This window comes from Orcinus orca, chromosome 1 (assembly GCF_937001465.1).
Source record: "Orcinus orca chromosome 1, mOrcOrc1.1, whole genome shotgun sequence".
Taxonomy (NCBI): Eukaryota; Metazoa; Chordata; class Mammalia; order Artiodactyla; family Delphinidae; genus Orcinus; species Orcinus orca.
In genome coordinates this window covers 94,464,984-94,490,631 of record NC_064559.1, presented here as the reverse complement: position 1 = coordinate 94,490,631, position 25,648 = coordinate 94,464,984, and the positions used below count along the sequence as shown (strand labels likewise).

The following is a 25,648-nucleotide window of genomic DNA, read 5'->3' as shown; positions in this document are numbered from 1 at the left end:
TCAAACATTTAGAGAAGAGCTAACACCCATCCTTCTCAAACTCTTCCAAAAAATTGCAGAGGAAGGGACACTCCCAAACTCATTCTCCGATGCCACCATTACCCTGATACCAAAACCAGACAAAGATACTACAAAAAAGAAAATTACAGACCAATATCACTGATGAATATAGATGCAAAAATCCTCAAAAAAATACTAGCAAACAGAATCCAACAACACATTAAAAGGGTCATGCACCATGATTAAGTGGGATTATCCCAGGGATGCAAGAATTCTTCACTATATGCAAATCAATCAATGTGATACCCCATATTAACACATTGAAAAATAAAAACCATATGATCATCCCAATAGATACAGAAAAAGCTTTTGACAAAATTCTCCACCCATTTATGATTAAAAAAAAAATCTCCAGAAAGTGAGCATAGAGGGAAGCTGCCTCAACATCATAAAGGCTATATATGACAAACCCACAGCAAACATCATTCTGCATGGTGAAAAACTGAAAGCATTTCCTCTAAGATCAGGAACAAGAGAAGGGTGTCCACTCTTGCCACTATTACTTAACATAGTTTTGGAAGTCCTAGCCACGGCAGTCAGAGAAGAAAAAGAAATAAAAGGAATACAAATTGGGAAAGAAGAATTAAAATGGTCACTGTTTGCAGAAGACATGATACTATACATAGATAATCCTAAAGATGCCACCAGAAAACTACTAGAGCTAATCAATGAATTTGGTAAAGTTGCAGGATACAAAATTAATGCACAGAAATCTCTTGCATTCCTATACACTGACAACAAAAGATCAGAAAGAGAAATTAAGGAAATAATCCCATTCACCATTGCAACAAAAAGAAGAAAATACCTAGGAATAAACCTACCTAAGGAGGTAAAAGACCTGTACTTAGAAATCTATAAGACACTGATGAAAGAAATCGAAGATGATACAAAGAGATGGAGAGATATACCATGTTCTTGGATTGGAAGAATTAATATTGTGAAAATGACTGTACTACCCAAAGCAGTCTACAGATTCAATGCAATCCCTATCAAACTACCAATGGCATTTTTCACAGAACTAGAACAAAAAATTTCACAATTTGTATGGAAACACAAAAGACCCCGAATAGTCAAAGCAATCTTGAGAAAGAAAAATGGAGCTGGAGGAATCAGGCTCCCGGACTTCAGACTATAATACAAAGCTACAGTAATCAAGACAGTATGTTGCTGGCTCAAAAACAGAATTATATACATCAATGGAACAGGATAGAAAGCCCAGAGATAAACCCATGCAACTATGGTCAACTAATGTATGACAAAGGAGGCAAGGATATATACAATGGAGAAAAGACAGTCTCTTCAATAAGTGGTGCTGGGAACTCTGGACAGCTAAATTTAAAAGAATGAAATTAGAATATTCCCTAACACCATACACAAAAATAAACTCAAATGGATTGAAGACCTAAATGTAAGACCGGACACTATAAAACTCTTAGAGGAAAACAGAAAGAACACTCTGTGACATAAATCACAGCAAGATCTTTTTTGACCCATCTCTTAGAGTAATGGAAATAAAAATAAACAAATGGGACCTAATGCAACTTAAAAGCTTTTGCACAGCAAAGGAAACTATAAACAAGACAAAAAGACAACCCTCAGAATGGGAGAAGATATTTGCAAATGAATCAAAGGACAAAGGATTAATCTCCAAAATATATAAACAGCTCATGTAGCTCAATATTAAAAAAACAAAGAACCCTGTCCAAAAATGGGCAGAAAACCTAGATAGACATCTCTCCAAAGAAGACATACAGATGGCCAAGAGGCACATGAAAACCTGCTTAGCATCACTAATTATTAGAGAAATGCAAATCAAAACTACAATGAGGAATCACCTCACACCAGTTAGAATGGACATCATCAGAAAATCTATAAACAACAAATGCTGGAGAGGGTGTGGAGAAAAGGGAACCCTCTTTCACTGTTGGTGGGAATGTAAATTGATCCAGCCACTATGGAGGACAGTTTGGAGGTTTCTTAAAAAACTAAAAATAGAATTACCATATGACCCAGCAATCCCATTACTGGGCATATACCCAGAGAAAACCATAATTCAAAAAGACACACGCACCCCATGTTCATTGCAGCACTATTTACAATAGCCAGGTCACGGAAGCAACCTAAATGCCCATCGACAGATGAATGGATAAAGAAGATTTGGTACATATATAGGATGGAATATTACTCAGCCATAAAAAGGAATGAAATCGGGTCATTTATAGAGACGTGGATGGACCTAGAGACTATCATACAGAGTGAAGTAAGTCAGAAAGAGGAAAACAAATATCGTATATTAACACATATATGTGGAATCTAGAAAAATGGTACAGATGAACTGGTTTGCAGGACAGAAATTGAGACACAGATGTAGAGAACACATGTATGGACACCAGCGTGGGAAAGGGGAGGGGGGTGGTGGTGGGATGAATTGGGAGATTGGGATTGACATATATACAGTAATATGTATAAAATAGATAACTAATAAGAACCTGCTGTATAAAAAATAAAATTAAATTCCAAAAAAATAAAAATATAAAAATCATAGTGTGAGGTAACGTGTTATGGTAAAGGTGAACCCAGGGGCATTCAGCAACTCAGACTTGGGGGCAGGGTGAGCAGGGAACGCTTCTCTGAATCAAGTCTTCAGGGATGCCGGAGGTGCCACAGCAGTTGCAAAGGCAGGCAGATGTATGCACCTGGTTCTGAAGGGCTCTGTAGGTCAGGCTCCTGGAGAGGGATGAAAGCAGAAACATAGATACTCCATGTTGAGGAGTTTGGACTTGGTCTGAGGGCAGTGGGAAACCTTTGAATGGTTTTTAGAAGGAAATACTAGGATGTAGTTTGTGTTTTCAAAAATACTACCTTGCTAGCAATAGAGAGAGTGGCTTGGCAGTAGGTGAGGTAGGAAGCAGAGAGACACTAGGTGAGTTGCAAAATTCCAGGTGAACAGTAGGACCTGTGGACTAAGGCAGTACTGTGGAACTGAAGGAAAAAGTATATTTCAGAGCCTTGTCAAGGAGGTGGGCTGCAGAGAACTTGGTCGTGAGTGACCAATATTGGAGAACAAGGGAGGAAGGAGTCAGAGGTGTTGCCCAGGTTTCTGGCTTGAGTGGACGTGGCGCCCATCATCGAGAGAGGGCTTGGTAGAAGGAAGGCCATGTTTGCCTGAGAATTACAGGGGAGATGATTAATTTAGTTGGGGAATGTGATGAATTTGAAGCTTGAGAGAAGATCAGGAGTGTGTGTCCAGAAAGACGGGCTGGGTGGGCCTGGAGCTCAGGCAGGAGATGCTGAGGTGCAGTTGTTAGCTTGTCCCTTCCGTGTTAGGAGGACACTTTGGCATCATTAGAAGGATCGGGTACTCGGTGGTGCGGGCCCGATAATGTTAGATTAGCTTTCTTAGAAGCCACGTTAAACAAACACAATAACCTCTATTTCAGCATCGTTCAGAGTTGGTGGACATGTGAGATGAAATGAAATGACTTTTAGCAGAGTTCAGCAGAGAAGCTTTGGTCCCCAAGGTGAACTTGGATTTCTTCTGGGGATTGTCCTCCTCTCTGTATCACTTCTGTTTTGAAAGTCCCTCTCAGACTTCTTGGGGTCCTTGGTGAGAATCTCAGTAAAAAGGCTACTTAGAGGCGATATCGGTAAGGAGAAGTAAAAAGCACTTTACTCATTTCATCTTCCCAGTAACACTGCAAGGTGTTACTATTAAAAGTCCCATTTTACAGATAAGAAAACTGAGCCTCTGAGGGTCCCCTGGCTTACCTTATGGTAAGGGGCACAGTTGTGGATATGACTCTAAATCCTGTTCTCTCTGTGCTGCACAGAAAGACTGACTCAGACATACCAGGTCTGTGAAATCCTGGGGTGGAAAAGTTGTGTTTTCATTAAGGAAAAGATTCTGGGGGGAAATGATGTGTCCCCGGGGTGTTTATCAAGAGCAACACTCTCCTCAGTGCTCAAATCAGTTCCTCTGATGTATCCCTGATACTCCCCTCCCCTGCCCCATGTTGACAGCACTCAGACTTGGTGGTTCTGGTGGTACCCTGTCCTAGGGCCACCTAAGAGTCAGCCATTAGGGCCTTGCTTATAATTTTTCCCTTTTCCTGGCCTTTCCTCTGCCTCTACCCCCACCGCCCACCCACAGCAGCCAGAGGGATTCTTTCGTCTAAAGCATCAGGAAGTCAGTCCTCTGCTCAGAAGCCTCTAATGGCTTCTTGTCTCGCTTGGAGTACAACCCCTGACCTTCAAGGTCTCCTGTGTTGTGGCCTTTGATTGCTTCTCTGACCCTGTCACTGACCACACTCCCTTGACTTGAGCCACGCTGACCTTCTGGCCATTCCTTGAATGCTTCGAGCGCCTTATAAACACCACCTGGCTTTGAAACTTGCTGTTCCCACTTTCTGCACTGCTTTTGCCCTCGTAGTCCAGTGACAGGCACCCTCCCATCATTAGGTCTTTGCCTCTCTTTGAGGCCTTCCTGCTAAGCACCCTGTCTAATATAGCAGCTCTGTCATGTTCTGTCCCTTATTTTTTCCTTCATGGCACTCATTTTCTGTTTGTTTATTGATGTCTCCTGAACATGAGCTCCATGAGTTCAGGGGCTTTATAGGTTCTGTTGCTTTGTTCCTCTGGCTGCTGGGATAGTGCCTGGCCCATGGTGTGCACTCAGGGGGATTGGGTGACTGATGGAATGCATATATGGAAGCCGTGGACTTGATGGAGTGGGACAGAAAGTGAAGTCACTATCACCGAGGGACCTACAATAATGAAACAGAGTGTCTCCCAATGTGGTTAGCATTGCTGGTTCCCTAAGTCTCCTCATTCGGAGGTAACTGTGAACAGGTATTAGGAAACTTCCCCACGTTTCCCTGGCTTAGATACAGATTTATCGCTCTGATAAGGATGGGAATGATTTTTTTCCTTCTAACGTACAAGTTGCCAGGACAGATTTGCTAGTGATCGCGTGGGGTCCATGTCCTACCCGTGTCCACCCTTTCACATCTGGAGGTCACTCACTGGAATGTCAGTGTTTGTGGAGCCCATGGAAAGTGTCTCCTGCATTGTGGCTTTCATAGGAAGAAAGCTTTCTCTAAGGACTTGGCTTGAGTGAGCTCTGTCCGTAGAGTGTCCTTAAGCAGAGGTTTCCTCATTGGAGATTTGAACCTAATGCCATTTTCAGTGCATTTTTCTGTTGTTCTTCCTGTAGGATCTTCTACGTCTCTCACGACTCCCAAGACTTGAAGATCTTCAGCTATATCGCTCGAGATGGTGCCAGCAATATCTTCAGGTGTAACGTCTTTAAATCCAAGAAGAAGGTAAACGGGCTGTCATCTCTTATTTTCCTCTGATGGAACCAGAGTGCCCCTAACATTGACCCATCTCCCTGTTGATAGAGAGGCAAGATTTGGAGGTGGCTATTTTAGTGCAAGATATAGGGGAACTCTCTCACTAGTCTGTCATTGCTTCTATATAATGCAATTCTCTTTTAGTTTCATTTGAACTTTGTACTTAGTTTTATGCGAACAACTGGAGAGATCTTGGCCGTTGGTTAAGGGCTCTGCCACAGGAGCAGGCAGACAGCTCCAGGAGTGGTGCTCACCTTGATGTGCGGTAGAAAAGAAGATTGCCTCTAGCTAAGGTGACCCTTCATCATAATTCTGTATACTGTTCAGTGGCCTACAAACATGACATGTGGGACCTAGTTAGATTTTGTGATGTTGGTTGTCCTGGATGATTATTTTGTAACCATCCTTGATGTATAGTAACCTTGATGCTTGAGTAAATGCAACTTTTGCAATTCTGTAGAGGCATGCTTCCTCTCTATCATTCCTCCAGAAGTCTAACACACAAAACTGGGGTTTGGAGACGTGGGCTCTAGCCCCTCTTCTCCCCCGGAACTCTGAATGATGTTATGAGGGTCAGTATCCGCCCATGGGTCTCAGTTTCCTTGTCTATAAAATGAGGAGGAGAGTCAAAACCAGCATTTCTTAAAATGTATCCTGTAAAACATTTACCATCCAAAATGTTTCATGTTAAAATTATTCAATTTAAATGTGCTGGGAAGTCCTAAAGTCAGAGAAATCCCTTTAACGCAGCATTTCTCAAACTGAATTGGCCATGGAATCATATTTTTTCTGTGTATAAGTGTTAATATCCTGGGAACTACTTTACTATAGAGGTGACTTTGGAAAACACTGTTTGTGTCTGAAAGGTCCCTTACAGGTGTGCAATGGTAAGGTCCCAACCATTCTAGACATAAACCACTAACCCTGGCTTTCTATGAGGACTCCTCCCAAATTCTCTCCTGCTTGTCCCTTCTTTGATGCTATGTGATATCTTAATGCATCTTATGCCGTAAGACATCTTTAATAGATTTGTACGTACCTTGCCAAGTGGGGATAATAAGAATAAAAACGTGACAGGGTCAAGATTTACTATTATATATGTCTTGTTCCCCACCCTAGCTCCATTAAGAGAATTATACTTTGCTGATTTAGCCTCTTCCTGTAAGGAGATTTGTGCCCTTACCCACCTATTCCCAAGCTTTTTAATGCAAATCATGGAGTTGGATGGAAAGAGCTAGAACTGGAAAGGTAGAAGGAAAAAGGGGCAAGTTGCCGGATTTCACTTTTAGATAATAGTACAGTTGAGAGGAAAAAAGTGAAAGTGGGGTGAAGTTGAGCTGCATATTAAAGAACTGTAGAAAGAGTAGGAAGGAGAGGGAGAGAAAGAAAAACCAGAGGGGCTGGAGATGAGAATTCAGGGCTTGGAAGAGTGAAAAACACTTCTGTGGCTTTGAGGTGTAGTGGATCTAGGGAGGAGAGGAAAGGAAATACAAAGCGTTCCTGAGACTTATGAATTGGATCGTCTGTAATGGTCTTTGACAAATACAACTGAAGACTAGGATTCCCTTTAATTCATTTTGAGTGTTCTGCTTTACATCTGACTTTAGTTTTGTCCAGAGACTGGACCCTGTGGACCTTGGAATTTATTAAAGTTACAAATGGCACATTTTAATTTACAAAGTGCTTTAATATTTAATCTTACTTGATCCTTGCAAAAACCTACATGAAGAAGTTAAGACAGGTAATTTTCATGCCCAATTTTACGGATAAGTAAAGTTAAGTTGAGGCTCAGAGAGATTAAGTGACTTGCCCAAGGTCCCATGAATAGGCATTGGCTAGAATCAGGGAGACATGCAGAACGAAAGGATTTTGAGCAGGAAACCTAGGTAAAGGAGATGGTTATATTTGCTTTGCCATCCAATCTAGTGTAGCAATGCAAACTCAGTGGGGTCGTCCAGTTCTTCCGCCAAAACCTGAGTCTAAGAACAATGCCCGTTGGAACTTTGATCTTGAAGCGAAGGACAGAATTAAGTTCTTATTACCCAGTGACAAAGGAGTAGTCCTCTGGTTCCCTATCATATTAGTGTTTTCCATGTTTCATAGCTCTCAGAGCTAATCCTGATCTCTGGCTCTTTTATTTTCTATATCCCTTTACCCTCACCTACTGAGACTGTAACTGGTTCTCAGGCCCTTTGCTGGCCTGTAGCCATGCAGCTGAAGGAATTGTTTCCAGACAGCCTGGGATGTGAGCCCCATTGCCGCTGAACTATAGGTGGAAGGGCTAGTTGCCAAGCCAGGAAAGAGAAGTGAATTAATCGTTCAGCAAAGGAAGCACAGTTGGGGAGGGGTGGGGAACACGTCTGCAAGGTTTTGCACGCTTATCCTGGTTCGTCTCCAGATCTGGTGATTTCCTTTCTTATAAAGCCCTTCTGGTTTGGAGAGGTAATAGTTAGCTTGGGAAGGAGTTTTAATTGGCACATGATAGGAATACTGAAGAGGTGAGGGGGAAAGCGCTAAATACTCTGAGTTTAAGTGTCTTGCAGGGATGTTTCTGGGTTGCTGGAGGTCAGTATGGTGGTCTCGTGACTGGAAGCCAGCGGACCTGGGTGTTCTCCAGAGCCCTCGTGTTGATTATAGTGAGGAAGAACCTTGTATGAGCTCCTTGCTAGGTCAAGGCTTGGTTATTGCTGTTCACGTCACATCATGTCCCGAGTGGGTACTCATGGCACATTTCCCATGACAGGCTTCTCATGTGGGTCATCCTTACCTTACAGTTCACCATGGGGAACAGGATTGTCTCTTCTGTTGGGAGAGAACATGGGTCAGGTGTCTCAGCTTGCCTGCTAGAGGACCTCCCTGTACCTCGCTCCCAGCACCGTTGTTATGCTATACCTCTGGATCTTCCTTTAGTTACCTATATAGCCGATGTGGTTCTCATCTTGGGAACTTTAATCTTGAGCTGATTTTTTTTCAGTTGGGCTTTCATCAGAAGTTAGATAGCAGAATATTGCGGGAAGATAACATACTACCAGCTATTCATCTGTTAGTCTAGATTTTCCAAGTTTTAGCCTTATATTAAGTCAAATGATAGCCAATCCGTTTTGGTTACTTGCTGTGGGCTCGTGACTGTTCTAGACTCTTTATATGAATTATCTTACTTCATTCCCTCAGCAGCCCTGTGAGGTGTAGGTACTGTCATGCTCTTCATCTTATGGATGGGAAAATGGAGACTTAAGGGACATAATTCATAATGAGTGGTGGAGTCAGAAATGAACCCAGAAAGTCTGACTCCGGAGCTCATCTTTTTAACCACTGCATTATATTATCTTCATCAGGAAGTTGCATAACTGAGGAGTAGCTTTGTTCTCCAAGACCTACTTGTAACCGGATTCTACTGTAATTGTTACTGGGGTATGAAGAGCTCCTTAACTCCGAACGGCCCAAGTCTCTGTGACATAGATTTTCCTTTTTTTCTCTTAGTATCTTTGTTTGGTCAATATTGATTCTGTTTTACAGTGGGAGAAAGAAAGGACCCAGGGATGAAAGTTACCATTGGTTGCACAGTGAGTCAACATTGCCACTGAGATAAAAACCTAGCTTCCTGCTTCCTAGTCCAGAGCTTTGGCCACTTAACTCTGTTACACAAAGTTCATTAGAGATACATGAGCCTCTCTGGATTTGAGTTTCTCCAGCCACCAAATAAGATGAAAGGCATCTCGGGGATGCTGTTGTTTTGTATGTGGAGTGAGATGGTCTTCAGGAAACAAGTTTTGTGTGACTGGGAAGGATCACCAGGGTTGTGGTGGGGAGATCCCAGCACTATTCAGACTAGTGCCAGAAAGGAAGGGTAGGAGAGGGTCTTTTCCTTGCCCAGAGCACTGGAGACATTTCCTAATAACACGGCTTTCCTGTTTCTCCTCCTTAGGGGATATAATGACAGTATTCGTTTGCAAGGCCTTTTGACTGCTGTGAAGCCTCTGTGTGGTCTCTTGACCTCTCCAGTGGAGTAGCTGTCCCGCTCCTGTCATTTTCTCCCAGCCCCAGGAGGATGTGGCTGTCTGCCCTGATTAAGTGTGACTGTACTTATTAGCGCATCAGTGCGTGAAGCGTTGGTGATTAACAGGAGCCACAGGAATCTCCCCCATTATCTTCATGAAATTGTTCTGCCTGCAATCACAGCTCAGTTGGTTTGGGTTAGGAGAAATCATTTCCTCCATAATGCTGTCACCATCCGATTAGGGGCCACAGTGGAGAAGTTTAGCTGCCCTTAAGAGTTTGCGATGGATTTTGAATGATGATGTCAGTCATGTGCTAAAGAATAAGTCATTTTCCTGGCCAAGCTCAAGAAATGGAGGAGAGATAGGTCCTAAATTTAGGGAAGCAACCTCTTTTTCTGTATCTTAAATGTTGAGGTGGGGTTGGGTTGGGAAGTCAAAAATACAGAAATCCTAAGTCTCAGAACTGATCTAGTCCAAACCTCTCTGTTAATGGAGAGGAAATCAGTACCTGGAAAAGTGAATTAACTTGCCCATGGTCACCTAGCTGGTTACTGACAGTATTAAGGTTATAACTTGACCTTCTTTTCTCTATGGTACTGTGGTTCATGAACTAGCAAGAGTACAAGGGAAAACCCAGCAGTCCATTGGAAACTGTAAGGTCCACTATCTCCTGTCAATGTTGAAAGTCATACCCACTTTGAAACTAAACTTTCCCCAGAGTAGCAGTATTCTAGTGTCCAAGGCATTGCCTTGATCAAATTCTATGATCAAGGCCATTAAAGAACCTGTTAGACAGAAACCTAGTCCATCTCCCATTTCAGAGGCTTAGTTTGTTGGATCTTCCTCTATGTAGAATTCCAGATAGATTTTCCTGCTTCAGCATTGCAGAGTCTATAGATTGAGATCATTTGGTAGATATAAGCTTAAATCTTTTACTAAGGTTCAAAAAACACATTCAAGAAACGTGACCTTCAGCTCTATTTTTGTTGAGATTCTGTGCTGGTTAAGGTCAAGAGAGGGGCACTGTGCTTTCTTGCTGTGGTAGATGAAAAGAATTACAAACCTGTGAGTTGTCCTAGAACTGACTTACTGGGCTGCAGTTCCTTAGAATTCAGAAGCACTTGGCAGATAAATCTCAAGTTCCCAGGAGATACAGGGTGGCGGAGGAGGGGGATGTACACTGGAGTAGAAAGCTAAGTTTACACTAGGGAAGGCTAAGTAGACTAAGAAAGACACTTACTTGTAAGAAGTGTGCCCCCAGTCTTCTCTTCATTCTCGGTCATTGTCATCATCACCTTCTTCATCATCACGTACACCTTGCATTTTGAGCTTCTTCTATTCACTTTCCTTACTTATCTGATGACTCCCCTGCTCGCCGCTACTGGAGAAAGCCCGCACGCGGCAACGAAGACCCAACGCAGCCATAAATAAGTAAATAGATAGATAGATAGATAGATAATGAAAATAAAAAACCTAGTAAATTCCAGAGAATGCCCATATCCCGGAGCTGGAAAAGGCTGCCTTCCCAACATGCTAATTATTTGCTCTGCTTCATACCTGGCTATCTTCACAACTTTAAAGCCCCAGTTTGATTTGCAAAGGTCAGGAGGTATGAGCACCTGCTTCGTGATGACCCGTGGGGCCCGATGGAATGGGTTCTTCTTAAAGCTTCTCCCTCTTGAGTTAGTTATGGTTTATTAAAATAAGTTCCAGCATGTGTGATTCCTGCATTCCGAGGTGCAGCCTTCTTGCTTAGAAGGCCGGAAGGCCCAGTTACCACGTGGGGTAGGCCTGGCAGGCAGGGGCCAGCATGACCATGCAGGGAGAAGGTGGCACCAGTGAGGGGAGGGACAGCCCCTGCCAGGTGCAGGCTGGCCCTCCTAGCCACCTTCAAGTAATATTCCCCAACGAGGTCCTTATATAGAATCTTCTAAAAGTAGACTTTTTACTGGTCAAGGAAGGGGAGCCTAAAAGGTCAAGGGCCCTCTGAATTCACATAGCCATTTGTGAGAGAATTAGGAGCCACCCAGCCTCTTCTAACTGCTGGAGTGGTGAGTGGGAAGGGCCGTTCTTTTACATGTATATAATCATTCTGTAAAGCAGATAGGGTAGCTTGATTGTTTTCAAGTGCAGAGAGCTCTTCATAAAACATGCTACTGTGTCCTTTTACTGTGAATGGAAATACAGCCTTCACATTAAACAGGAGTGAAGGATAAATCAAAATGAAATCACTTAGCACTGAATGTGCCAATCTAGAACTCTTACTCAACAGTTTCCTCACAGCAGAAACCTTTATACCAGCTCAGACCAAAGATGATTTGGCCCAGTTCCTCTCTGTTGCTATGGGGACAGAGAGATGATGGCTTTAGCCCTTTTGATGCTAACATACCTACATAAGAGACAGTTCCCTTCATGTCTTCTCGTTTCTATTATTGATAAAGTAAGCCTAGCCTTTCCTGAACTACTGTTTGTTTTATGTCTTAATTCCCCTTTGGTGCAGTGAATTCCATATTCAGAATAAAACATTTCTTGAGCACTTGGTACATGCCAAGCACTGTGGGAGGTGCTCTCATATATGTTAGCCATATATTTATTCCTCTGTGTGGCGGAGGAGAGGCTATTAACATCAGTGATTCACTTTTCCATTGAAGTTACAGAGATGTTCTGCAGAGCAGCTCTGGTAGAGGGGGCTAGGAAGGAAATGGGAGACCAGGGAGGTGGGAGTCATTTCTAACATAGGGAAGTCAGGACCAGTGAACCCTAAGTCTGCATTTTCTCCTTTTTCAGGGGAATCAGATAGAGGTGACGGTCAATTGCTTGTCCTAGTAAATGTACTAAAATGTGAAAATGACACACGGAGAGTACAAATATTAAGCATTAAGACCAGCCACTTCCTTACGACCGTTTTGGGCTTGTAAATAGTTGGTTGAAACCGGTGCGTGTGTGTCTTACATTTATCCTTGATGAAGGTGGCAGCATAGAGATTTGAGCTGGGTTCCAGGTTCTGCAGATGCTCAGTCCTGAGTGTATCCCATCATCCACCGTGAGTGTGTGATGCATGAGAAATGCAGGTCCTCTGAAGAGTCATTTCCCACCAGCTGTATCCTCGTACTTCAATCGGAGTGTTTCCTTCCAAAGAGAAGTTTAGAGATCCTGTCCTTTCCGCTGTTAATTCCTTAGACTCAGGGACACTTGAGTCCCTTTCATTTTTTAATATTAAAAGTTAGTTAAGGGAGGTAACTAACCTCTGTGACTCTGTGACTTACAGAGTTGGGGGGATTTGTAACATGTCCTCCTTAGGAGAACCTGAGATTTTGTAGCAACGCATGTGGTAGTAAATTTGGAATTTTCTGTGTGAGTATATATTTTTTATAAATTTATTTATTTATTTTTGGCTGTGTTGGGTCTTCGTTTCTGTGCGAGGGCTTCCTCCAGTTGCGGAGAGCAGGGGCCACTCTTCATCGCGGTGCGCGGGCCTCTCACTGTCACGGCCTCTCCCATTGCGGAGCACAGGCTCCAGACGCGCAGGCTCAGTAGTTGTGGCTCACAGGCTTAGTTGCTCCGCGGCATGTGGGATCTTCCCAGACCAGGGCTCGAACCCGTGTCCCCTGCATTGGCAGGCAGACTCTCAACCACTGCGCCACCAGGGAAGCCCGTGAGTATATATTTTTAAGAGGGAAACTGGGTCTGTACTCTGGTAATAATACAATTGGGAAAAGACTAACTCAGCCTTTGCAGATACTTATGCAGTATGATTTATCTGGGTTAATTTATGGAAGATGAGGAAGTAATGGAATTAAATATGGAATCTCTACATATCATTTAGACTTACCATATTTTATTTCTAGACCTCCCAAATTTGTCCTTTTCTGCCTCTTGTAAAGATGTGTAAGAGAGCAAAATTTCTGAAAATCAGAAGAAGGGAAAGGGGAAAGGCTCTGTGTAATGGACACTGGCTATATTTGGTAGGTAGAATATAGCATCTCTAAGGTTTGGTAAACTGGTAGTAAGCTTTGCTGTAAAAGATTAACCACAGGCAGTCTGCTCTTATTCTCATAAAGAGAATAAGTAACAACAGATCTAAGGAGGCCTGGGGGAAGAACACTTTTGAGTGGAACAGAATCTTCTTTTTCACCTGAGGGTTGAGCTTCCTGGCTCAGCCTCCTTCTCAGAGCACAGCTTGATTGCCAAAGGACATGTGAAAGATGTGCTTGGCCTGGATTGATTAGGGACTGTGCCCTCTAAGTGACACTTTTTTTTTTTTTTTTTTTTTTTTTGGCGGTACGTGGGCCTCTCACTGTTGTGGCTTCTCCTATTGCGGAGCACAGGCTCCGGACGCACAGGCTCAGCGGCCATGGCTCACGGGCCCAGCCGCTCCGCGGCATGTGGGATTCTCCCGGACCGGGGCACGAACCCGTGTCCCCTGCATCGGCAGGCAGACTCTCAACCACTGCGCCACCAGGGAAGCCCATAAATGACACTTTTTAAATATATTTTGGGAGTGAGAAAGGTGGGGGCTTCTTGCTTAAGACCGGTGCCTGCTGTTCCTCAACTTCCAGTGCAGACAGAGCAGGTATCTCTTAGATAGTACAAACTTCGGTGAACAGGAGGAAGTTAAGGTTGGATGTACAGGACAGAGGCTCTGATCCACCACTGGGTGATGGGGGATCCCACAGAAATTACTCATCTCTTCCTGCCTCACTTAAAGTTCTCATCATCCAGACACGTCAGGATGTTCCAGGTGAGAGATCAGTTAAGAACATCCCTGGAGTTCGCATCCTGGGCGAAGAGAGGTTTGAGCACTAAGGCGGTCACTTCTAGGAAGTGGTTTGAGGAACGTCAGGAGGAGTAGAAGTAGACTGAGATCTGAAGTAGGCCTATGATGACGGTTGGCCAAGATGCCTTTTCATCTTAACGTGAGTACTGTGGCCTGAAATGAAAAGGGAGAACACAGAAGTAATGCCAGGCTTGAGGCAATAGTAAGGGTGGCGACTTGGGGACTTACACCTAGCAGAGAGTGAATTAGAGCAGTAGTTCCGTACATGGGATCCAAGGCCCTTAGGGATTCATGAAGATAGTAATGGAGAGATATGAGCTAATTTCAATATTATGAATAGTGTAAATGAATCCTACGTTTATCCTCAACAAGGCCTTACAGGCTTATCAAAACATTGGACTCTGCGTTTGTCTATAGTTGCATCGGTTTGCTGATGAGAAGCTCTACTTGACTGCTGACGTTACCTTGGGGTTTTTTAAATGTGTGGGGTGAACTGATGGTGTCATTAGGTAGTCACAACTGACCTGACGTCAGATCATCCAAGATGTGATTAACCTTAGACTCAAGGCATAGAGTGACGGCCACAGTTAAATACAGTGCAATCTATGGTGGCAGAGTGTTTGGGGACCACTGGTGTAAGAGGAGCAGTGACCTAAGCTTTCCCAGCCTGAGCTCTTAAACTCTGCATAGCTCTCACTGAAGTCATTCAGTGAGTCTTTGAAAGAATGTGAAAACAGACCGATTAGCAAATTATAATCCGTTATCCAGTTAGAAGACCTGCCCTGAAAACCTTGCATGTGGTTTTTCCTCATGGCCTATGTGGGCCACTTGAGACTCCTTCTAGGAACAGGCTCTTTTGTCCTGTCTCCTGCTGTCCTAGCAGTGTAATACTGGGAGCTAGGGTTAAGCTCAGTGCTTGGGCAGTTAGAGGAAGAGGTTAAATAGCAAGAAAAAAGAAAGAAAGAAAAGAAAAAAAAAGAAAGGAAGTAGCCAAAGAATAGACCCAATGAGAGACATCTTTAGAGCAAGGCTGGGAAGCTCACCTTAGATACCGTTGGCTGCCAGTCGTGTTCCAGGGAACTTGGACTCCAGGCCTCAGCTGGTTCTGCTGTTTAGACCATGGCTTCTCAACCCTTGGTCTGCAGGAACACCAGGGAAACCCACCGCTTCCAGCAGAAAAAAAAAAAAAAAACATGGCTGAGTTACTGTTAGTGTGATGAACCCATGGAACATTTGATAATGGTTGGCAAAGAATTCTGAAGCGTATCAACCACTTTTGTCAAACTTGGGAGTTGGAATTGGGCTAAGTCCAGAATTGGGATGTTTGCTATCTGTCCATTCAGTTGACTGATTGTTTCAGAACTGTGGTGACAATTTCTTATTTTCTGGAGTATTTCAGGAAGGGAAAATGTCTTTGCATTCTTCTTTGTGAGTATGTGCACATCCAAACAACATGAGGTTTTTCCATCTCTTTCCTTTGCTGGCTTCATGGGTTTCTGTCTGCATGCCGGTTGCACATCCTCTCCCACCTCGGCCCTTCTTGTGTCCTTATAGAGGGTCTCCACATCCTCCCCTCTCTCCTTTCCTTTCTCCTTCCCAGAGCCAAGCTATGCGAATCGTCCGGACGGTGGGGCAGGCCTTCGAGGTCTGCCACAAGTTGAGCCTACAGCACACGCAGCAGAATGCCGACGGCCAGGAAGACGGGGAGAGTGAGAGGAACAGCAACAGCTCAGGGGACCCAGGTAGGTCACTGACGTGGGTGTGGATGAACAGGCAGGTAGACACACAGCGTGGGGCGGTGGAAGTGAACGGTGGCCCAGGAATGGGGATGTTCAGGTGGGGAGCGGTCTGGTTTTAATCTTGAGCCAATCCCCAAAGGAAGCCTGTTTCCTCCTGGGTCACAGATTCAGAGTGTGGGGCTATTTCGCTGGCTGGGTGACTTCCTCCGGAGAGGTGGGGAGAAGACAGGCAAAAAGATTGAGAGAATTGGTCAGAGAATCAAAGATTTCTTTGGGATATTTCAGCCCAGTGAACAGTCCTAAGGATCAGCTTATCCTGGCTAGATTTTTGGACTCTGAAAAATAAATTTCTTCTGAAAACAATTTCCTCCACATTCAAATCCAATTGTCTCCCCTCCTCCATCTTACCAGGACCAAGTCCTTAACTCTGAGAGTCCTCTTGGGGGGTGTGTGTGTGTGTGTGTGTGTGTGTGTGTGTGTGTGTGTGTGTGCAGGCAATCAGTTCACTTAAAAAACATTTGATTTTCTCCGTTTCTCTCTGTATTCCAAATTTTCTTTAAGGAATATGTGTTACTTTTATAACAGAAAATTAAAGATATTTAAACTATCAAACAAAGAAGCATTTAAACTGGATATCAGGAAACACATTTTAAAGGTAGAGCTGTTTATGCTACCAAGTCAGACCCCAAAGAAAATTACCATACAAAAGCACCTTCATAAAACAAATTAGAAAGAAGATAATTACAGTTATCTAAGTAGGTTTTTTTTTCCTATTTCTAAATTCTATAGTTTTATGAACCCTCAGCGTGGACATTATTCCAATATCTCCAATCTTCAAGTCTCATTAAAAGTCAGGAATAAGACAAAGATGTCTTTTATCATCTCTATAATCTAACAGTAAATGTGGGGAAAAGTATGAGTATTAGGCAAAAAGTTAATATGGTTTATACATTTTTATGTGGAAAACACATGAAAATAAACTGAAAGCTATTAGAAATGAAAGAATTTCGTTAAAGGGGTGAGGTCCAATAGATACATATGGATAACTGGTTTTCTATTCCAACAACAACCAGTTGGAAGTCATAGTGGAAGAACATATCCACTAAAATAACAATTTAAAAAGATAAAATGCCTATGAATAATCATAATAAAACATATATGTTTTATATGAAGAAAATCATAAACAATTGGAAAGTTCTTGGTTGGGAAATCTCAACATCATAAAAATGTTAATTCTCCTTACATTAATCTATAAATTTAACATTACAATACAAATTTTCAACAGCAAAGTAGGCACCTTGGTACGCTATCGTATTCAAAACTTATGGGATACAGATAAAAGAGTGCTCAGAGGAAAATCAAAGGCTTAATTATTTACATTAATAGATGATCAATCATGAAAATCAAATTAATTAAACATTCAATTCAAGAAGTTAGAAAATAGCAAAAGAAATCTCATACTGCAGAAGGCATTATCACAAAGTGGTGAAGAGTAGAGACTCTTGGTTTACATTCTAGCTGCAGTGGTCACTGGCTGTGTGATTTTGGGCAAGTTCCATAACCTCCCTGTGCCTTAGTTTCCTCTTTTGGAAAAAATAGAAAAATAGAAAATATAAAAATAATAGAAATAGAAAAATAATAGAAATAACAGGAATGCCTGCCTCATAGAATTTTTGTGTTGATTAGATGAGCAGATACATTTCAAATGCTGAGTCTGGTGCTTGGCACATGGTAAACACCAAATACATGTTAGCTATTATTATTTTAAAATATGGCAAAAAGCAAGAATAGAAAAAATCCTGGAAGAGATGAGTGATGACAGAGGAGTGGCTTTCCAGGTACAAAAACATATTATAAAGCTGTAATAGGTAAAACTGTGCTGATGCATGAATAAGTGCGTGAATGGATCAGAACAGAAAGCTCAGAAATAAACCCAGACACACATGTTGACATAGTGTGTGATAAAGGTAGAATCCCTATGGAGAAAAATGTGGAAATCATTAATTTTGAAAATTCACATGACTTGACCCCCAAATTACCCTCAAATTCCCTTCAAAGAATTCATGTTAAGGGTAAACCCATACATGTATGAAATAACGCATACATAAAGTTACATAAGCAAAGAATTTGTTATAAAAGCAAAAAATCGGAAATAGCAAGAGGGGATTTTAAAATAAATTATGGTTACAAATAATGGGATATTACACAGAGTTGGTGTACTCTATGAACTGATAAAAAGTCATCTCCAAGATATTTTGTTGAATTAAAAAAAAAATCAAGGTGTAGAACTGTGGATATGACACGCTACCAATTATACTGTAGAAAAATATATACATGTAAATGAAAGTGTGTGTGTATATATATGTATATATACATATACACATGAAACCATATATGTGCCTACTCTGCATAGAACATCTCCAGAATGATACACAAGACACTGGTTACTGTGGTTCATTCTGCAAAAAGGAACTAGGTGGCGATAGTGGGAGAAAGATGTACTTTTCATTATACCAGACCTATAGCTGGCCATGTTGCTCAGAGAACAGAAGCTGATCTGCTCACTTCTGAACTGGAGGATTTGCCCTCAGAGCTGCTAGCTGGAAAAGATTGATACCTTTACGTTATTAAGTGTTCTTTGGTAATGCCCTGCTCCCTTGTTGGTGGAGAATCATAGCTAAGCCTCAGAGGCTTTCAAACCCACGGTACCACCAGCAGCCAGGATGCACATATACAAAGAAATTCTAATCAGAAAGTAAAGGGCATTGTCTCTGGTGAAGCCATTTATTCCTGGAGTGAAAGGAGTTGGACATAGGGAGGTTACCTAGAGGTTGAGTGTTTGAACTGTGTTCTTATCATGGAACTCCTGTCTGTGGAGCTTGATCTAGCCTCCGAGCACCTAATCAGAACTAACTTCTCAGCCATTTGCTAAAGAGGTCAGGATGGCATGGTTTGGCCTTTTGGAGAGAAGAGCTGGATAACATTTCATGTAGACTATTCTGAGGGGTAGGTCCTCTTTCCCTCCTGCAGTGGGAGCTACTCCTTCCTTCCCCTTCTAGACCCTGCAGGGGTCTTCTGGGTGGGGGTGGGTTGATATGATTTCCTGTGATACTAGGCAGGATTCTCTCTGGGGGTGAGTAGAGATTCCAGTAGGGATCCCTTCCTATCCTTTTCTCCGTCTTGTCTCCCCCCACTCCTCCCCTAGCACCCTGAGTGTATTGTGTACCCTCCAGCCGTTGTCAATGCTGTTCCATCTGCCGGTGGTTCCTGCATTTACCCCAGGCAGCCATTCTACTTATCCTTCATTGTCCTGTCTTCTGGGGAGCCTGCCTTCCAGCTTCCACTGTCCCATTCTCTTCCTCTCCCCTTCCCGAAAATTTAAACACTTTTTTCCTCCAGGTTCCTATGTTCTTTTCACTCCTGGCTGATGCTGTTAACATTAGCATTTAGCCTACTGTCTACCAGATACATAGTGTCCTCCTGTCTTCAGTAGAGTGCAAGCTCTGGGAGGGTAGGGACTGTTCCTGGCATAATAAATACTTGTTGAATAAACTGGTAAACATGGTCAGTGATTGTGGCAAGGGATGTGTGTCATTTTAGTCATTGTCAACAGCATTTATTCAGTGCTTACTCTGTGCCACAATGAGCATGGAGATTGAGTAGAAATTTCAGCAGGGAGTGACTTCTAAACAGTCCCCTTGATGAAGAACGATGACCTTGGTTTGGGGGGAGTAGGTAGCATTGAGGTGATGTAGCCTAGAGGGTGAGGCTGGAAGGCTGAAGAGAGTACTGATGGTGATGAGTGATGGTGGCTGAGGCTGCAGATAGAGACCAACGTGGCTGCGCTCTTCTGACTAACAGGTGGTCAGCGTCAAGATAATGGGCCCATCAGCTACATGCACCTCTCCTTTTATAACCTTTTTGGTGATCATTTTTTCAAGTTACAGTAATATACGTGAGATTTCATCTATTTGGCACCTTCTGTATACCATTCTCCCTGAGGAGAATGTAACTGACGTTCATTTTAGGGAAGTGAAACATCTCGGTTCATTTTAGGGAAATCTGTCAGGCCCAGTGTAGTTGCTTCAGAGTTTAAGATGTCAAAGCACTGAGTATATATCTCTTTAAGGAGGTCAAGCATGGGTTGGATATGCTCTCCATATATCGTGTTGGCGTCTCTGCAGAGTAAAGGGAGTGGTAGGGGCTCTCCCCAACTCATGTAAGGGAGAATATGGCCTGGGGAGTGATGTAAATTGTATTTTTCAGGGAGATACACACACACATACACACACACACACACCCCATTTTAAGGAATTGGCTCATGTCACTCACACACACACACACACACACACACACACACACACACACACACCATTTTAAGGAATTGGCTCATGTGATTGTGGAGGTGTGGCCAGTCCAAAATCTGCAGGGTGGGCTCCAGGCTGGAAGTCCAGGAAAGAGCTGCAGTTCCAATCTAAAGGTGGTCTGCTGGCACAGTTCCCTCTTCTTACAGGGAGGTCAGTCTTTGTTCTGTTAAGACCTTCAACTGATTGGTTGAAGCCCGCCTACATCATGGAGGGTAACATGCTTGACTCAGAGTCTACTGATTTAAATGTTTACTCTCGTGCGAAAAATACCTTCAGCGCGATATCTAGAATAATGTTTGGTCAAATATCTGGGCACCATGGCCCAGGCAAATTGGCACACAAAAGTAACCATCACAGAAATGAAAAGGCAGTGTGGCATTTTGGAGAGAGTGTTGGACCAGCAGACTAGAGAAGCAGCTGAGAGTCTGGGTTCTGGCACCTGAACAGCTGGGCTTGAATCCTAACTCTACCACTTCTCAGCCGGGTGATCCTCAGCAAACTTTATAGTCTCTCTGGATCATGCTTATCTGCTAGGTGTTGGGAGATAATGCATGTCAATCAGCATCGTGCCTAGCCTGTAATACACTCTAAATACACGTTAGCTATTAGCCAGTTCTCCAGTTCAGAGTCTCAACTACGTGACCCCATCTATGCAGTGGGGGCAGTGGACAAGAAGATCTCTGAAGTCCCATGATTTCATGACAGATCCACGTTAAATGATTAATCAGGTGCCCTCTGAATGCCGTGTAGTGCCACTGCCATGAAGTGAAACCTACTTTGAGTATCAGTGCTTGGAATTCTACAGATCTGAGATGGGAAATGTTTTCTTATCAAGCCCCGTAGTCACTTCCCTTTTACAGCCCCACTTGCTTCCATACTGTCTATAAACTGCTAGGAACACGTTCCTTTTTTCCATAAATTCTTCACCCAGAAGACTTTATTGACTCCATTAGGATTTTTCTCTGTAACGGGGCACCTTGAAGCTCCACAGTGGAATTGTCGGTTGGCGGGTTTTCTTTTCCTTTTAACAAGAATCTTGCTTCCACGTTAGGGCGCTTTCATTTAATGCAGTGTTTATCTTTCCAGCGGAGCTGCCCCAGGCAGGCCGTTTGTCATGCAGAGGAAACTTGTTTACTCTGGAGGAATTGGAAAGTGCGGAGGCTTTGCTGTCTTCTTTGATGTCTTGTCAGCCCTTTCCCTTCTGGGTTTCGGGAGTGCTTTTAATGAAGGTCCTCACTTTCATTGTGTGTGCTGCCCCTCTCTCCCTTTCTCTGCCTGCCTTTCTTTCCTCCCTCATTCTTCCCACCGTTCCCTACCCTGGGGGAGATTTATCTTTTGTATGTTTTGGCAGCAGCTGTCCTTGGCCAGTACCCGGGGCTCAGAGCCAGGTGGGGCCACTGCCCCTGTTCCTCTTGCCTTGCTTTGCCCTGTGCAGTTTCTTTGACTCCTGGAGTGGGTTTCCTGGGAGAGATCCCGTTCCCCTGGAGGCGTCCCTCTTCCCACAGCAGCAGACAATCCAACGTGGGGAAGGGCTTGGAGCCCTTTGGAGATTAGAGCTTCTTAGAAATAAAACCCTTGCCATGTAGACAGTGAGCAGTGGATTCAGGAGTATTTACTGTGTACCTGTTACATCTGCTGGACCTGGGCATCTGGCTTATTCAAGCAAGCACACCACTGACCTTGTGTCACTTCCACGCTCCCACCACACCTGCTCTTCCATCTCGTCAGGCCGCCACTGCCTGATCCTTTGGTTCTCCTGAGTTTCAGTTCCCTTCCTTCATTCAGCAGATGTTTATCGAGTTTCCGCATATGCCAGGCTCGATTCTGGGGATACTGTGAACAAGACAAGGTTTCCGCTGGCGAGGAGCTCACACTGAAAGTTGGGGTGGGGGATCAAACGGATGACAAACAAGACCATTTTAGGGGATGTCGATGCAATGAAGAAGATAAAGCAGGGTGGCTGAGACTACAGGTGGAAGCAGTGAGCCTGTTGGGAGACGAGGTGGTGCAATGGTTAAAAGCACCAAGCCTGGAGCCAGACTGGCAGGCTTTGAGCCCCAGCTCCAGCCTTACCAGCTATGTGCCTCAGTTTCTTTATCTGTCAAATGGGGATAATAATAGTGCTTAACTCTCAGGGTGGTTCTAAGGATAAATGAGTTAAGACATGTAAATCCCTTAAACTAGTGCCTGGAACACAGTAAGCACTATTTGAGTTTAAGCTATTGCTGTTGCAATTTTGAGGCAAAAAGTGGCCATTTCAAGTACTTTTGGACTGAGCTGATAATCCTTTTTTTTTTTAACCATTTTATTTTGAGGTATAATTGACATGTAAAAAGTTCTACATTCATCCAACAGTACCTGTCCATTTTGCCCTGTGACGCTGGTCCATTACACATCTGTGGTCCCCAGACTTGGCCCCAGGCTACTTTGCCATTCAGCAGTCCTTCTGCCTTTCCCTTATCCCCAGTTTCCGTCTTGGTGGACCATGTTCTTCTCCTGTCTGAGATTAACCTATTCACTGCCTCTGCTTTTCCCCTCATCTCGCCTCTTCCTAAACCCTGAGCCATCAGCTCTCTCCTAAATCATCACCTGAATCTTCTACTGTGCTGACTTTCCCCCCCACTGCAAATAGATAAGGTCAAGTCTTTTCCATCATAAAAAAAACAAAAATCACACCTTCCTTGTCCCCTCATCTCCCCCAGCCTATCTCTTTCCTCTCCGTAGTCAAGCTTCTTGCGAGACACATTTATACTCATTGTCTACCCCACCCTCGCCATTAGCCCTTCAGCCTCCAGTGATCTGGTGTCTGCTGCCTGCCAGTCCTTCCTGAAACGACCAGTCCAGGTCACTGAAGGGCCACCTAGTCGGCAAATTGAACCAGCCTTTGTCTGCAGTGTGCACCACTGGGAATGAAGCGCTCCCCTTCCCCAGCTTCTGGGGCCCCCCACCGCCACCCCGCACTCTTTCCTTTTTTCTCCGCTAGCTGCTTTCCAGCATCCTTTGTAGGTTCTCCTTTCTACCTACCCCTCAGGTGTGGGGATTTTCTCCTGGGATTGGTCCCTTTGCTCTTTTTTGACTGCCCATGGTTTTAACTCCAGCCCAGACCTTTTTCTTGAACTCTCCACTTACGGATAGTGGATATCTCCAGTTAGCTGCTACGGACTCTCCCAATTTCATTCTCTTATCCACAATCCTCCTTCTCCAAAATTTTCCCTAAAGGATGCCAGTCTCTACTCAGTCACCTAAATCAGAGTTTTAAAACTCATTCTACATGTATTCCTCTCTCTCTCCCTCCCCATCTCCTCCTCTCTCCCTCTTTCCCTCCCCCTTCCCCGCCCGCAGACAGTTGGTTACCAAGTCCTGTGATTTCTGCACCCCTGAAGGTATTTCAGATTTGTCCCCTCTGTTCTGTCTTATGCCACCTCTTTAGCTTAAGCCCTCATCTTTCTCCCCTAGAGTATTGCTTTCTATCGTGTCCCTTATAGATCTATCCTCCACATCATCCCTAGGTGAAATTTGAAAACGTGAAAATCTTTTGGTATTACTTCACCTGCTTGCCTTCCTTCAAGATCAGATCCTGACTCTTCCTGGTCAGGTCCCTCCCGCAGAGTCATTTGCAGTGTCTCCAACCATGCTGTGGACTTCTGTACCTCTGTGTCTTTGCCCCTGCCTTGCCCTCTGCCTAGAGTGCCTTCCATGGCCTCCCCTCCCCTCTGCCTGCTTCTTCACCTGCCTTAGCTGGTACTCCTTCCTCAGGAGGTGTTTCCCCTCTGCACAGGCTTCTCTAACACCCGCCTGACTTAGATGTTCTTCTTCTGTTGTCCTGCACCCTGGATAGCTCCCTCATAGGTGATACAGCCTCATGCTGCATCTGTGGTTTACGTCTGTTTCTTCCATCGGGCTGGGGAAGCATTGAAAGCACAGATTTTGCTTATTCATCTTTATGCCCAGTGGACTTCTTTTGTATACAGGGTTCTTAACAAATACTTACTGAGTAGATGAATGAAATCAGCATATGTCTAGAGACTATTCAGTGTATCCAGTATAGTTGAAATAAACAGTTTAAAAAGCACCACCCCCTACCCCAAGTTCAGTCTTACCTGTCCCTATTACAATTTGAAATCCATAGTGCCCGATCCTGTAAGTTTCCTGGTTTTACCAGAAGATTTTCGTATCATTTCTTGTCCCTTGGGCTTGTCGCTATCAGGAACATTGCAAATACCAGATTTTGTCCCTTGTCTGATAGGACCTGCAGAAGACCGTTTGCTGTGGGTCCCTTTTCGAGATGTTGTGTTATCTGATACACTGACAGGCACACACACAATAATAATATCCCTCCATCTAGCTTGTTCTTTCTCTCTACCCCAGCTTTATCCCCCCGGTTCTAACAGATCTGTTACTATACAGGCATACCTAGGAGATATCGCGAGTTCAGTTTCAGACCACAGCAAAAAAATGAATATTGCAATAAAGCCAGTAGCACAAAGTTTTTGGTTTCCCAACGCACATAAAAGTTATCTTTACACTATACTGTAGTCTATTAAGTGTACAATAGTATTATATGTAAAAAACTGTACCTACTTTTAAAATACTTCATTGCTAACAAATACTATCATCTGAGTAAACCGTAATCTTTTTGCTGGTGGAGGGTCTTGCCTCAGTGTTGATGGGTGCTGACTGATTAGGGTGGTGGGGGCTAAGGTGCGGGGGTGGGGGCTGGGACAGTTTCTTAAAATGAGGCATCAGTGAAGTTGGCCACATTGGTTGACGCTCCTTTCACAAACAATTTCTCTGTAGCAGGCAATGCTGTTTTATAGCATTTTACCCACAGTAAAACTTCTTTCAATATTGGAGTCAATCCTCTCAAACCCCGCCACTGCTTTATCAACTAAGTTTATGTAATATTCTAGATCCTTTATTGGCATTTCAACAGTCTTCATACATCTTTGCCAGAAGTAGATTCCATCTCACGAAACCACTTTCTTTGCTTATCCATACGAAGCAGTTCCTCATCTGTTCAAGTTTTATCATGACATTGCAGCAATTCAGTCACATCTTCAGGCTCCCCTTCTAATGCTAGTTCTCTTGCTGTTTGCACCACATCTGCAGTTATTTCCTCCACTGAAGTCTTGAACCCCTCAGAGTCATCCATGAAGGTTGGGATCAACTTCTTCCAAAATCCTGTTCATGTTGACATTTTGGCCTCTTACCATGCATGGATCATGGATGTTCTTAATGGTGTCTAGGATGGTGCATCTTTTCCAGAAGATCTTCAAGTTATTTTGCCCAGATCCATCAGGAGAATTGCTATTTATGGCAGCTGTAGCCTTATGAAATGTATTTCCTAAATAATAAG

General features: G+C 43.6%; 1 protein-coding gene across 5 annotated transcripts in view; it reads left to right on the top strand.

Moving 5' to 3' along the window:
- The window catches only part of LOC101284709 (carboxyl-terminal PDZ ligand of neuronal nitric oxide synthase protein), a 308,869-nt gene that overhangs the window by 250,125 nt on the left and 33,096 nt on the right, over nucleotides 1–25,648 (top strand). For all 5 annotated transcript variants that reach the window (XM_049709116.1, XM_049709118.1, XM_004282024.4 and 2 more), the window contains exons 5-6: nucleotides 5,273–5,381; nucleotides 15,787–15,928. In XM_049709116.1, coding sequence (XP_049565073.1) covers nucleotides 5,273–5,381; nucleotides 15,787–15,928 — 251 coding nt within the window. The remainder of the gene's footprint in view (nucleotides 1–5,272; nucleotides 5,382–15,786; nucleotides 15,929–25,648) is intronic.